Source organism: Mesoplodon densirostris, chromosome 1, assembly GCF_025265405.1.
Source record: "Mesoplodon densirostris isolate mMesDen1 chromosome 1, mMesDen1 primary haplotype, whole genome shotgun sequence".
In the NCBI taxonomy this organism is placed as follows: Eukaryota; Metazoa; Chordata; class Mammalia; order Artiodactyla; family Ziphiidae; genus Mesoplodon; species Mesoplodon densirostris.
The window spans coordinates 119,779,847-119,795,719 of NC_082661.1; the positions used below are offsets into that span (position 1 = coordinate 119,779,847).

General features: G+C 44.6%; 1 protein-coding gene across 3 annotated transcripts in view; it reads right to left on the minus strand.

The window, feature by feature from the left end:
• The window catches only part of FAM13C (family with sequence similarity 13 member C), a 139,285-nt gene that overhangs the window by 34,487 nt on the left and 88,925 nt on the right, over window positions 1-15,873 (minus strand). For all 3 annotated transcript variants that reach the window (XM_060090264.1, XM_060090255.1, XM_060090246.1), the window contains one exon: window positions 9,128-9,212. In XM_060090264.1, the coding sequence (XP_059946247.1) occupies window positions 9,128-9,212 (85 nt within the window). The remainder of the gene's footprint in view (window positions 1-9,127; window positions 9,213-15,873) is intronic.

Sequence of the window (15,873 nt, forward strand, 5' to 3'; positions counted from 1 at the left end):
TTTTCAGTATTATAGTGATATTCAATAAATTTAAGTGTCTAGATGAAATTCAATAACTATCTTAAATATGCTTTCATTTCACATGGAAACTGGCTTAGCAAAGTAAAGTGCCAAGGGAAAAGGAGGGCGTAGAGACCACTAGATTGAATGGAGACGAGGAAGACAAAGCGGCAAGGCAGTGGGTGAGAAAGAGGAGGAGCTGGAAAGCTGTGGGGGAAGAAGAAGAAAAACACAGACACCACCATGGTGAGGGGGGGTGAGAAGGCAGGTGCCGCAGGGTGACAAAGGCTGAGTTCGTTCTCAGGAAACATGCGGTGGAAGCAAACTTCTAGCCTGAGGCAGACTGAGGTCTTTGGACGTTAGTGACTTCTACCAGAACTCAGAAGCGTGCTGTGGGCTACAGTAGTGTGAGCCACACTGAGGACAGGGTCAGGTCGCCAGGTCTCTGTTGTATGGGGAAAGGGAAGAAGTCTATTCTTTGCATTGTTCTGGAGAAGCACATATGAGGCAGGGATCATTCATATTTTTGGAAGCAGTTTCTACATAGCACCAAACCAAATGCACCACTTGGGGGGAAAAGAAGAAATGATCTTCTAGACAAAGCTACTGAGCGACTACATGAATGTCTGCACTTCCCTCTGATTATTCAAGACTTAACTTCTTTGCCTATATGCACACTGTCGAAGAACCACTGAGAAATATCCAAGGGAAATAAATGGCCGATGGTGTCTAATCTCTGAAAACATCTTTTCCCCTCCCTGTGTCACAAAAGTGGAGCCGAGTGCTCAGCTAAGCTGTGAGGATGGGGAAGGGGAAGAAAGAGCAAATATCACCCGTGATAGTGTCCAAAATTCAGAAGCACCCTGCCGGTACAGAGAGGAAGCCGGGTGTCGGGATGCTGATCATTTTTCAGCCCAAACAACTTTCCGTGTCTTCTAGTTGATTCCTGTGCAACTGATCACCTCAGTGGGAAAGCTGAGAAAAATCTGCTAGGAAGGTAACAAGAGCCGTTTTCAAAAGAGGGTTTTCATTTACGAGCAGACGTGCTTTGAAAAGCAAAAGGGAACTTATATACAAAGCAAACAGGAAGACTACAGAAAGAAATTCCAACCTTTGCTGCAGGCCATATCTTCACAGGCTCATTCAATGTCAGTAAAGAAAAATTAATCAGAAAAAGTTGGACCCACAGTTCCACAAAGAGACATGGAAAAGTATAATTCTAGCTTCCTGGAAGAGTCAGAAGAGGTTGTCCACTTTGGGCCTGGGGGCTGTTCAGAGCAGTGTCAGACACTGAGCATCCAGGCAAACTGTCTGATCACTTCTAGACTCTCCTTCATAAGCATGAAAGAATAACCAGAAAGAAAGGTTTTTAAATGACTGTAATATACGAGAAATTATGTGCAGGGGAAAGGGGGCATATGAGAACTCTCTGTACTGTATGCTTGATTTTCTATAAACCTAAAACCTCTTAAAAATAAAATCTATTAATTAAAAAACTAACATGTCTATAAGTCCACTGGTTAAAAGCCTGGGCTATGGAGTCAGAGCCCTGGGCTTGGTCCAAGATGCCACTTACTAACAGCTATTAGGTCCTTGGCCAGATGAGCCTCTTCACACTCAGAATCCTTTGTAAAAAGTGTGGCAAAGACAAATAGGACAATACATATACCACAGTCCTTGGCCTGTCTTAACAACTGAATTAAAAAAAATTTTTTTTAATAATCACCTGGTGGTTTAGGCCACAGGACTGATATTTTCCTTCCTTATAAGGCAGTTATAGAAATGGCATCAGAGGATTATACTGTCATCTATGAATTTTGAAATCATTTTTTAAAATGCTTTCTTTGGAAAACAAGGGGTTAATGTGAAGCTCCCTCTTTCAGAAACTATGAAGATGGCGATAAACGCATCAGAGAAAAATTATTAACAGTAAAGATCTTTTCCAGCCAAGTTATGTCATAGGTTTAGCACAGGATAGATTTTATGGTAACAAGTGTAGTTTCACCTTTAATAAGAGGTAGTTACTCAACCATCAGCATTGTAGATTATCACTGTTATAAATACCTTTTGCTTAAGAGAAATAGCATAATGTCAATCAAATGCAGGACTCTAGAGAGGACCTAGGGAATAAACAGTACTAAAGGTCATTTCCACACCTTGCAAGTCATTAGAAATTATGATAGAATAGACATTTAAAGACAAATGCAAGCATTATCAACTGGAGGAAAGGCATATAAGCTCTGAATGCCCAGCTTTTAAAATAATGATGGCTGACATTTATTGAGCATTTACCAAAGGTGATGTGTTAAGACCCTGATAGGTATTATGCTATGTCATCCTCACAACAACTCTAAAAAGTAGATACTATCCTTTTTCCCTTTTTAAAGAAAAGGAAACTGTGGCAGAGAGGTCAAATAACCTGTACAAGATCACCCAATGAGCACATCAAGTTCTACAAAGAGCTATGTTTCTGAACAAAGTAGAGCCAATGAATATAATTTATTTGGGCTTTCAAGAAGTCTATGGCATGGTGTTCATACCAAGAGTTATTTAAAAACAAAACCAAATGATGATTGGGCTAAATGTTTTGTAATGGATAAAAAATTCACTTAATAATATGCCCCAAAGAAAGAGCTGAATTAGTATCTTGATGACAGATGTGTCAGTACTAATCCTTGCAGATGGATCCTGGATTAACCTTATTTCACATTTCAGAAATAACACTGAAGTGGAAATAGAGTCCCAAGTCTAAGTTTGTGGATGACGTTAGTATTTTTTTTTTTTTTTTTTTTTTTTTTTTGCTGTACACGGGCCTCTCACTGCTGTGGCCTCTCCCGTTGTGGAGCACAGGCTCCGGACACACAGGCTCTGCGGCCATGGCTCGCGGGCCCAGCCGCTCCGCGGCATGTGGGATCTTCCGGGATCGGGGCACGAACCCGTGTCCCCTGCATCGGCAGGCGGACTCTCAACCACTGCGCCACCAGGGAAGCCCCGACGTTAGTATTTTTCAAAGAGTAAAAGGCAAAGCAACCACGGAAGAAGCTCACAAACCATGAGGTGGCTCCACAGTGGCAGATGACCTTCATTGTGGGCCAGCAGGCTCTTCGGCTGGACAACACTAAGCCATCTACACTTAACACACAAGAAGCACTGGACTATTAGTTTTATGGGAAATGGGATTTTTGGAGCTCTTATAGACTATATTGATATGACAAAAAGGTCTAGAAGATAGTGTACATTTCTAGGAAGAGTATGGAAAGCAATCCAACAAGCATAATTACTTTGTAACTAGTTTATGAAACACTCCCGCTGCCCATATTTTTTAGGTATTAATTCATCTTTTATTGAGATCACTGTAGTTTCACATGTAGCTGTGAGAAACAATAGACAGATCCCTTGTACGCTTTGCCCAGTTTCCCCCAATAGTATCATTTTGCAAAAGTATAGGACCTATGCCCATATTTACAAACAAAATTCTACTATTCGACTCCATCTGGAAAACACTATGCAGGTCAGGGAAATACACATCAAGAAAGGCACAGGGGCCTAGAGATGGTTAAGATCACAGGAGCCTAGAGACTATTAAGATCAGTCTGAAATGACTATAGGAACAGAGGGGCTGCAATAGGTTAATCAACTACAAATCTAGATGCCTCCAGTCTAACAAAACAAAGTCAGGGATGGATTTTTAAAATGACTTTAAAACCTATTAGTTATACAGAGGGCACATAGGCTGTCTTTGGGCTTAATTTCAGATTCTAGAATATTAGAATCATGTGGACTTAACATTTAGACAGGATGGCAAATGATATCGTGTGAAACACTCAGACCACGAAGTCTGATTGAGGAAACTCCCCCAACTCCTCCCCTTTCCTCCCAGTACTGTGGGACCGCCCACAAGTTACATTAACTCCCTAAGTTCATTTCCTCATCTTTAATCTGGGGATAATAATGGCACCTTCCTCCTAGGGTGGTTATGGCCATAAAGTAAGAAAATTCATGCAACAATGCCTTGTGCAAAGGAAGAGGTTATTGTTAGCTAAGGTTGATATTATTCATTTAAAGACCTTTAAAGCACGGTTTCTAAACTTTGGCACTCTTGACATTTTGGACCAGATAACAGTTTGTTGTGGCAGTGTTGGGGCAAGGGGTGTCTTGTACATTGCAGGGTGTTTACCAGCACCCCTGGACTCTACCCACTAGATGCCAGTAGCACTCACACTCCAGCTGTGACAAGAAAATAATGTCTCCAGATGTTGCCAAATGTTCCAAAGGGGGCAAAAAACCAACCAACCAACAAACAGACAAACAAAAACACCCAGGTTGAAAACCACTGACCACTGTTGTAAAGGAACCAATTTAGAACAAGAAGATGAAGTACTACTTTCTACAGCGATAGCCATTTTCTAGTTAAAGCAACCAGTGCTATATACTAAAAACATAAAAAGATTCAAGAAGGATTTAAAAATGACACACACACACACAAACTCAATGTATAAAGTTTCTAAAAGACATTTGGAGTCTGGGTACTTCTGACGCTGAGGTAATGTAGACTCCCTCTTACTGACTCTAAAAGACTGTCTGGGGCTGCTGCCAGATAGGATGAGACGTTATGTGGATGATCAGACCCACCTAGTAGGAGACCCGAGATGCTCCCTGTTCCTGAAACCCAATTATAAACTGCACCTGCAGCAAAAACACCTTGCGTGGAGCCCTTGGAGGGTACTGAGTTCTACAAAGTGTTCCTGAATCTCCCTGCACATCAGAATCATCAAGGGGAGCTTTTCAAACATGGAAAGTTTCAGGCCTCATCTCTACATTTTACTTTTGCATCTTTGGGTGGGGAGCCCAGACATCTGTACATTTAATAAGCACTGCCAAGTAATTGGGAACATCTGGTCAGGTAGACAGTGTCTTAAAATACGACAGAGAAGGTCAGGCTCTCTTTGAGTCTGCCCCATTTCAACTTCAACCTTAGGAAGAGACCTGCAGACCATACAGTATTCTTTATGGGAATAAGTATAGACTGTACCTAGAGATACTACCTTAGTGCTGTCAATCAACGTTAGCAACAAGGCTTTTATCCAAATGGAAAGTTCAATGTGAAAGTCAAGATTTTATAATAAAATAATTAATTAGGTATTGCTTTAGAATTATTACTTACAGTAATAAGTCTTCAGTTATCTCCAGTGACAGCTTTTGCTAAAAATTCCATCACCTGTGCTCACACAGAACAGGGGTTACTATGCTTAGCCATGGCGGGGGCAACGTCAAATGGTCCTTATACATACACTGAAAATGACAAGCAGGTGAAAAGACAATCCTTATTCCACTTTCCCATCAACAACACCAGAACAGATGCTTACTAATGTCCGGTGGAAACATTTGCTTCAGCAGTAAGAGAGGGCTGCTGATTCAGTTAGAGGAATTTGAGCCTCACTATCATGTGGGTTTCCATCTCGCATTATGCAGTTTGCAACCTAGAGGTAGCGTGACCAGCTGTCCTGGATTGCCTGGAATTGAGGACTTCCCAGCATGTGGAATTTTTAGTGCTAAAACTAGGGCAGTTGGTTACCCTCTGTACAGTCCCGAAGCTGCCTTGCAGCTGGTACCTTCTGTATTGCTTTTCTCTAAAGCCCTCTACATCCCTCAGATCTGTCCCTGTGCCCACCCCGCCCATCTCGAGCTCTAGCTTGAGCACCTTTCTCCTGAAGTGAATGGACTGAGCCAACTGGTCAAAGACCCTAAGGTATAAGTCCATGTGGTCTGTGAGCTTCTTCCCATTGATGAAACTGAGTCAAAGAAAACCTAAGAGAACCTGACCTTCTTTCTCTCTTAATTCAAGACACTGTCCACTTAAATAGTGGCTCTCAATACTCAAGAATGTTTACAAAATATAAAGATTCCAGGACTTCCAACCCTAGATGGTCTAGAGATGAGGACTGAAAACCCCCAGGTATAAAAGCTTGCTGATAATTGTGATGTGCGGGAAGGTTCAGGAACACTCTCTAGAACACAGTGTCCCTTCGGGGTGCCATAAAATCTGCTCTTGCTGCAAGTGCAGTTTGTAATTGGATTTCTAGAACAAGGGAGCATCTCAGGTATTTTGCTAGGTGAGACTAATCTTTGTGTCCTGTAAACTCAAGTTAAAACACAATATTTGATCTCAAGACATAGAGAATACGGTACTTTGCTCAGACCAGCATTTCAGATGCCCCCTGCAAAAGTTAAACAACTTCAGGGACTTCCCTGGTGGTCCAGTGGTTAGGGACCTGGCACTTCCACTGCCGAGGGCCTGGATTCAATCCCTGGTTGGAGACCTAAGATGCCATAAGCCATGTGACACGGCCCAAAAAAATAAAAATTAAAATAAATTTAAAAATTAAAAATCTAACCTTGATGTTTAAAGAAAAGTTAAACAACTTTACTTAAGACATGCCTTAAATCAAGTCGAAAGTAAGGTTGAAACCTACTTAAATCACAAGTTATATTTCTGAATGTTTGCTTTGAATGGTTTATTAGCAGCATATTATATCCAGATATTCCTGTAAAAATCCCTTGTTGGATTTTGTCCTTCTTATACCAAATATTCACATCAACAATTACTAATCCAATATTTATAGACATCTAAGGCCCAGGGCTAGATTCTAGACTTTAAGAGAAAAAAAAAATTTTTAAGTTACTGTAATCTTTTACAGACTTACGACATCTGTGCTAATCTATGCAGTCACACTATCATCAGGGCTTTATGCACACACACACAAAACTATAGTTTCCAGGTGTTCAAAGATCACTCAAGAAATCCATTCACAGGCCCTGAGTTAAGAACAGCTGATCTAATATGAGCATAAATTTCTCCGTTCTGAGTGACACGTGGACTAGAAAAAGCAGGGCCTTCCTAGAAGAGTATGTCTTGGAAGCCAATGAGACCACACTATCCCATAAATTGAACTGTGAAAGCCTCTTTCAAATGCTTATCACTTTGGCAAAATTCCTGCCAAATGAAGAAACTCCTTAGGTCCCTGAAAACATCTAGTAGGTGGTTTATAGACTGTGTCAAAGGTATTTTTTTTAAATAAAATTACAGTGAAATAAAGCATTCCAAGGTCCAAAATCGGGGCTGGGACTTCTTCAATTTCCCTGCATCAATTCCCATGCAGTCAGTTTAGCTAAACGAGACTCCTTATTCATAAGCTCTGCAAAGGCCAAAAACATCAGGATAGGTTTTATCTTTGAAAACTTGCAGGAGCTGTTCTTTCTTAGCACACGTGTGCACGTGTGTGTGTGTGTGCGTGCGCGCGCGCACGCACACACACACACACAGAGTGGAAACCTCTCTTTTTCATAAACTTTCTTGGAAGGACTTTGGCGTATCTCAGATTCACCTACATTTTGGAAAATCCAGCATCCAGCATACAGGCCTCCTCTATAAAGAGCCTTTTGCCCATTTCTGCCATTTGACACCTAACATGGAATATATTGATGGTTCCTTTGTGTGGGTGATCCCTACATAAACTTAGTACATATTTCTATTTTATAAAGAATGTGTTAATAAGTTTATTCAAAATCCCGTCCATCCAGAATGAGAAAACGTAAAACTACTATTGACCTTTGGAAAAAATAAGACACATACACATGAAAGTCATGATAAAATATGTATACATACACATATATGTATATGTGTGTGTATATATATCTATATATGTATCTCCATATCCAACATGAAGCAAATATTTTATTAAACAGTCTTTGCCAGATACTTGTGAAGCTATACAAAGCATCAGATAATTCAAAAGTTAATTTGTATTTGGCTTGGGACTTCTCTTATGTGTTTTGTATGCTGTTTACAGGGTGTGGAATAGGGGGTTGGTAGAAGAAGAAGGGCATGGTCTAATAACCTGACTCCAATCCCTAACTGGCTTGACACTGGCTCCTACCTGATTGTACTTGCATCTCATCCAGACACAATGGCCAACAGAGCAGAGGCGCTCACCAGGCGACAAGGACAGCCAACTGGCCACCTGCATCCACAGGGAAGTAATTTACCACTTACCAGCAGGGCCACACTAGGCCTCAGCGTCCTTACTATGAACAGTATTACTTCACAGGTTAAAGGATTTAAATTAATAGCTATGAAGTGCTTAGAACAGTGTCTGGATCACAGAAAGTCTTCCATAATAATAGTAGCTACTATTACTAGCTCTTACTAGCCACTATTATTAATACATATTCAAACACTGGAGATGGCCGTTTTGCCTACTTAGACCATGTGGGTCTGTTTTAAACAGTAATATCTTCAATGCACTATTGCTAATGGTATGGATATAGATTACCTTTGTAAATCACTTCCTTCAATTCCTGGAGATAAAGGACATCTCATGAAGCAAGCTCACCTAAGCCTATTTCTACCATCCACTCAGAAACCAGTGCGCAAACCTCTGACCCACTGATGTTAGAAAAGATAAGCCGTGCTCTCATTTCTGCCCATATAAATTTAGTACTTCTTTCCCATCAAAGTCTTCCTGGGAGCACTGATTTGCCTTCTGCTTGCTAGCCAACCTACTATCCCCGAGATTAAAACTAGAGAAACTAACAGCCAAACGAGACCCAAGTTTGAGACTTTTCAACACAGAAATTAATGTTAAAAAAAAATGAGACAGAAAAAGACAATATAGCATTGGAAGGAGCTGTGTCACTCACCTCCACCTTCCCTGGGGTGATGGATCATCTTACAAGCAGTTAACAGAAGAAACGAAGTGGCTATGTTGAAACTCCCCTAATCCCTCAAAAATATCATGAGCTGAGTCTCAAGACAGCACAGATGATCTAAATCCAGCGATATATAAACATGCTACTTGTGTGTCACAGAAGACCAAATAGAAAAACGAAAACCAGGTATTACGGGTGCTTTTCACCTGACACCACCTCTGGAAGTCTGACCCTTCGCCCCCAGCTAGAGAGGCAGATGTAGATTCCAGCACATCTTCATTCCTCCTGCCCACCCCTCAGCTCCCCGGTGCACCAGGCACCGTTTCCCACGGGGCCGGGTTTAGGAGGAAGCAGCAAGATGTAGAACTACCCTGACAGTACAGATGGGGACCCCGCCCCCTCGAGCCCAGGCTCTTACCTGTGGCATCTGCCCCCTCAGCAGGTGCACTCTGGCTGGACGCTGGGGCTGGATCCTTGACTCCGTGCACCTGAGCGGCTTCTTCCTGGTGTGTTAAAAAGGCAGAGCACAGATCAGTTTCCAGGGCTTGGAGCTTCAGCAAGGGATTCTGCCAGCAAAAGCAGAACATCGGGCTGGCTCAGTTAGATCCTGAAGCAACGCTGGGTCTGCAGCTCCTTTCTCCGGCGTCTGGCAGGAAAGGGGTCTCGGCCTCAGCTGCTCCAGGCAGGGCTGGTTGTGCCAGCATCACAGGCGTGTTCTTCCACAGGCAGTCTCTGTTTCTGCTTCATATCAATCCTAACGTATATTGATTATCTGTGACACATGGGACTGGTGATTTCGTCAGCAAGAAACACTGCACCCGGAGAACCAGTCTGAGAAGGTATCTGCTTCCCCAGTGGTTGAGCCTTTACGCTTTGCAAGTGTTTCATTCATTGTGCTGACATCAGGAGCGGATGACATTAGGCCCCTCCCAGGCTACCATTCATAAAAGCCCGCAGTGCACAGTGACTGCTGCAGAGGCCGCCTGGCAGCTGGGAGGTGCTTCGGGGCTCCCTTATCTGCATCTGCGTGTGGGGTGTGTGCGTGCCTGTAGGTGTGTAGGGGTGTGCGTGTGTGTCTGTACGTGTGTCTTCTGAAGTTACTTTTCTCACATGGAATGGATACAGCTGCCTTTTACCAAGAACAGAGTGGAGGGATGGAGGGAGATGACCTTGGTCCCTTAGTCTGACCCAGCTACTGCGGGAGAAGCAGTTTACGGTTCATCACTGCCAGCACAAACTCCCCACTCCCCCTCCTCCTTTCTCATTTTAAATTCCTCCAGCGGTTCTTAATAAGAGCAAAGTCAGACAGACTGACGCACGTATGCGTATGCTGCCGTGATGCAGACGCCCCGGCAAATGCATTCCCCCAACCAGGTGAAAGTGAGTCATGCCGAGTCCCTGGCTGGGCCCCAGTCCCCTGCAACAGGGCAGCTCTGCAGGCCCCAGAGCTCCTGGTGGTGGGTGGGGGGCTACCCGGAGTGGAGCCGTGTGTCCTTTTCCCTGCTCTGACCCTGAAACACACACATGCGCACAAGGCACCTAAGCACCTGCTGACAGCCCACCTTCATATTACCTATTCCCCACACACCCTCATAACCACCACCACATCCCATTCCAGACACACACCCCCAGCCCGTGGCCCACACATACCCTCACGCCCTATCACACACACACTCTGCCCCAGATGCACCCTCATTCCCATCTCCCACTCTCACACCCTACCCCATCCCTCGTGCCCTGACACCCTCACACCTTACCTCACATACACACCCACGCCCCACACCTCCTCCCGTCCCAACCCCTCCCCGCACACATACCCTCATCATGCTGTTGATGTGAGTACATATGAACCCACAGTGGTGTTTTAAAAGCTGCTCACTAAGAAGAGAAAAACAAACACCGTATGCTAACACATATATATGGAATCTAAAAAAAAAAAAAAAAAAAGAAAAAGAAAAAAAATGGTCAGAAGAACCTAGGAGCAAGACGGGAATAAAGACACAGACCTACTAGAGCATGGACTTGAAGATGTGGGGAAGGGGAAGGGTAAAGTGGGACAAAGTGAGAGAGTGGCATGGACATATATACACTACCAAATGTAAAATACATAGCTAGTGGGAAGCAGCCGCATAGCACAGGGAGATCAGCTCGGTGCTTTGTGACTACCTTAGAGGGGTGGGATAGGGAGGGTGGAAGGGAGACGCAAGAGGGAGGAGATAATGGGGATATATGTGTATGTATAGCTGATTCACTTTGTTATACAGCAGAAACTAACACACCAATGTAAAGCAATTATACTCCAATAAAGATGTTAAAAAAAAGTAAAAAATTTTAAAAAACAGCTGCTCACTGAGGAATGTCTTAAATCTGTTGTCTCCTGGCCAGTTTGAAAGTGGCAGGTCCCTCGCAGGCTCAGAACCCCTCCTCTGCTCAGCTCAAAGTTGGAGCAAGACCTAGTACAAACCTCCCTGTGCTCAGGGGCTGCTGCCTGGGGGCCCACAGCTTGGATGAAGCATCTGCCTGACACCAGGCCATTTTTTTATAGCTTCTTCTTCCTCTCTGGGATGTCTTCCCAGAAGCTAAGTGTGGAAGCAAGAGCCCAAGGCTACTGGCAGGAGGTACAGAAGGAGCAAGGGCACCAAGTTTCTGGAAAGATTTAGTACCCAAGCATCTGGGAAGCCAAAAGAATGGTTCCAGGCAAGCTTCCTACTGAAGGACTTTGGACATTGGAGTGACCTCTCAAAAAGAGCAAAACTATTCTGAAAATTAAGAAATAATGCTGTGAGAATGTAAGACGGTACAGCTGCAACAACAAACAGTATGGTGGTTCCACAAATAGGTGTTTCTAAAAAGAGGTAGTTCCTCAAATATGGTAATTCTGAAAACAGAACTACTGTATGATCCAGCAAACCCACTGAAAGAACTGAAAGCAGTGGCTCCAACAGATATCTGTATACCCATGTTCATGGGAACATTATTCACAATAACCAAGAAATGTATTATGGACTGTATTGTCTCCCCCAAATTCATATACTGAAGCCCTAACCCACAATGTAACTATATTTGGAGACAGGGCTTTTAAGATGCAATCAAGGTAAAATAAGGTCATAAGGGTGAGGCCCTAATCCAATATGACCAGTGCCCTTATAGAGAAAGAGAGACACCAGGGATGCACATATACAGAGGAAATGCCATGTGAGGACACAGTGAAAAGGCAGCCATCTGCAAGCCAAGGAGGAGGCTTCAGGAGAAACCAATTTTGCCGGCACCTTAATCTTGGACTTCTTACCTCCAGAACTGTGAGATAATAAATGCTGTTTTGGCCACCGAGCCTCTGGTATCTTTTTTTTAATGGCAGTCCTAATAGGGTATTAGCAGATTAATACAAGTTGGAAGCATCCCAAGTGTCCATCGGCAGATGTACTGATAAATAAAATGTGATATATACATACAGTGGAATATTATTTAGCCTTAAAGAGGAAGAAAATTTTAATACACGCTACGACATGAATGAACCTTGAGGATATTATGCTAAGTGAAATAAGACAGTCACAAAAGGACAAGTATCTAGAGCAGTAAAATTCATAGAGATGGCAAGTAGTATGGTGGTTGCCAGAGGCTGGTGGGGAAGGAAAGGGAGTTAGTGTTTAATGGGTACAGAGTTTGAGGTTGGGAAGATAAATAAAGTTCTGGAGCCGGATGGTGGTGATGGTTGCACAAAAATGTGAATGTGCTTAATGCCACTGAACTGTATACTTTAAAACGGTTAAAATGTTAAATTTTATGTTGTATCTATTTTACCACAATTTTAAAAAACAAAAAGTAAAAAAGAAAGAAAACCAGTCCTTCTCTACATTTAGAGGGAGGACGTGGAACCAGCCACCTCCTGTAAACTCTATGTGCTCTTGTAGATTCTACAAAGCAGAGGAGGACACGGCCTTCACACCGAACCAGAGGCCATCTCTGCTACATACTATGCAGCTAACTGGGGGCAAGAGTCTTGGCTATTCTAAGCCTTAATTTCCTCATGCATAAAAGAGGCAAAAATGACAGTGACAGTGGCACCTGCTCGAAGAGTTAAACAAGGGAAGGCACAGAGAGCACTCTGCACAGCATCAGCACATAGGAAACACTCAAGCACTGGACTCCGTGGTTATTACGTTCATCTCCAAACCCCAGGGGCTGCTGGGCAGAGGGCTGGTGGTGTGGGAGGCCAGACCCCATAGCATCTCTTGACCTTGACTCATCACTCTACTCCCAGGGCCTCACTCTGCATCTGCCCAGGAAGGACCTGAGACTACGTGACTTGAAAGTTCCCTTCCAACTTTCCAGGAAAGAAAAGCAAACATGTCCGTGTACTGAGGCTGGTGCACAGAACCTGACAGAATGGATGCTTGGAAGGTGTTTGTGGAACTGAACCAAGTGTTCACACAACACAAATCAACAGCAAAGAATCTCACTGCAGAGGAGCTCGTCAGGTCACGTTCAGAGGACTCTCTGCTCCCCCCAGAGAGTGGGGTGTAATGCTGAGACCCAGTTACCACTGGGAGTAGTCACAGGTGGTTCTCACCCGTCTTCCCCGCCCTCCTCCTCCTCCCACACTTGTACTCAAACTGAAGCCGAACCGACGCTCCGAGCGTCGAAGGAGATCCATTTGCACGGCTGGTTTGTTCCTCTCTCAGACACCAGGTAGGAGGAAGCTTAAAGGAATGGGGGAGAACAGAGTGGCAAATGGAACAGGAGAGAGGAGATGAAGGTCTCGAGGGACAAGAAGACATCCAAGGAGAAGGGAAAACACAAACTGCTGGAATTGAGGACCAGGAGGCAGAAGGGAAGAAACTCTGCACACCAACTGTCATCAACTATGTCCCTCCCCAACCCTCACTGACCCCTTACCTGAGGACCACCTGCTGTTCCTCAGCACAGGGACAGAGAGTGGAGGCTTGGACGCCTTGTGTGGGATGGAGCCAGGTGACTAAAGAACGCAAGACAGGGGAAGCTGGAGGCTTCACCTATGGGCAATCTATGCCACTGTCACATACATGTTCTTCCAGTGGGCAACAGGAGGAATCCAGCCTGTCCCATCAGGGCTGAGCCCCACAGAGCCTCCCCTGAGAAGGCTGGAGCACAGCTTGCACCACACACGTGAGGGTCACGCCCCCAGCAGCTGTACCAGCACACGTGCAGCTCCCAGGCTCCGGCAGCTCTCAATGCACAAAGAGATACACTGGGCTCTGGAGCATTAGACTGATGTCAGCCCCTTCCTCGTGGGGCTCCAGTCTAGTGGGGAGATGGCTACTACACAAGCAAACAAATCAAAACAATAATGCCAGCTATTACTGTCATAGGGTGATGGAGGAAAGACACCACAAGCCTGCGGACAGAGTGAATAAGCAGCTGTTTCACTCTCCAACCTTGCCTGACTTGGTGACCTTTTATGCAGGAATAAGCTTCACCCCTATGGAAAAATGAAGGGCAGCCAACCTCTGTGGGCCTAGTGCTACCTCCGGCCCTTCTCCTGCTCGGGGGCCGGGGTGTGTGGGGGGGTCCTGGTCCCTGTCAGGCTGCCCCCAGCCCCTCCCTTGAGGCCAGCCTGCCAGCTGGCTCTTCCAGGTTTACATCCAAAGTCTCCCTGAATGGGTCTCTACGATCTGCAGGAAAACTGAACAAAGGCTGATGAATCCTCTAAAGAACAATGCCTACCTCTGCTTCCCCAGTTCTCCCATCTGGTCATCAAAGAAACCAGAGAGACGTCCGTGAAACCTAGGTGTGGTTTTCTACAAGCTAATTTTTCTCTTTTACATAATGGAAAATATGCGACTTGTTTTAGAAAATACTCTACTCATTTTCTCTCCTCTACAATTACCAGGTCCCACCTTAGGTGGTTGGAATGGAGAACACCCACACAGGCTGGATGGTGGAATACTATTTTAGGATGCCTTTGTCTGCAATTCACCAGTTGCAGAGCAGAGACAGCTTACTTTTAATTTCTGTGAAGTGGTTTCGTGACCCTCTCCCATCCCTCTATCTATCCAAGAACTGTGCATAGATTCTCTTTGGCAAAATCAAACTGGAAATCTGCTCAAAACAGAGGATACAACAGGGGCCCCAAACAACCCCATTTCTACTTACCACTCTCTTCCCTGAGCTTTCCTGCTTCCTGTGTAGGCTCCACCCCAACACACACACACACACGCACGTGCACACACACACACACACGCACGCACCCCAACCCTCCTTTCCATCTACTCCCTACCCCTACCTCCCCAGGCCTTGAATTCAGCTGTAGTTGCTTCACAGTCAAATTTCCATCAAATCTTGAGCCAGTTCTGATTACCTCATCCAAAGAGGGCCCCCCAACTTCTCTTTTAGCATCTTGTTTTTTTCCTTCCCAACACTCACTATAATATAGAATTTTATTTACTTCTCTACTTGTTTATTGGCTCTTTCCAGCTCCAGAAGGGCTGGAAGCATGCTGCCATTGTTCACGGCTGTACCTAGCACAATGAGTAGAACAGGAGCCAACCATAAAAAGCCTGCCTTTGAATATTCGTTTTGTTTGCCTGGACCCTTTAGGCAGTACTTGGGAGGCCCTTCTGAGTATCCAATTTCAAGCCTCCTTGCTGCCCTGGTTCAGAAATTTTAAAATGCTTACGAATCACTGAGGAGTTTGTTAAAGATGTACGCTCCCAGGCAGGGACAGACTCGGATTCTATGGCCTGGGGCAGGGTCACTTAGATGCAGGAGGTCCAAGGTCCACACTTTGAGAAATACTGCCCTATTCCCTAGGGACTTGACCCACCCTAAATGCTGCCTTGGTTGCCTGTTTAGCGCTACCTGTCCCAGGAACAATAGCTTTTCCCTGACCTCCAGCTTTCTGACAGCCTCACTGGCCTCCAGCCCTGGTACCCGCCTCCTTGGAACAGGACCTCCACATCAGGAAGTATAAAGTATGGGGTGCTCAGAAGCAAGGCAGTGTTACCTCCTGAGCTGCTGCTGCCGTCCTCTGGATGTTCTTGCCAAAAGAAGTGGAACTTCCTCCAATGGTGATGGCTACAAAAAAACGCCAAATTCACCCCATCCCTAGGGACATTGGGCATTTGGTTAATCCCTGTGGGGTCTGTGTTGCTTATGTCCCAGTGTGCTTTGCAGCCAAGTCTAACT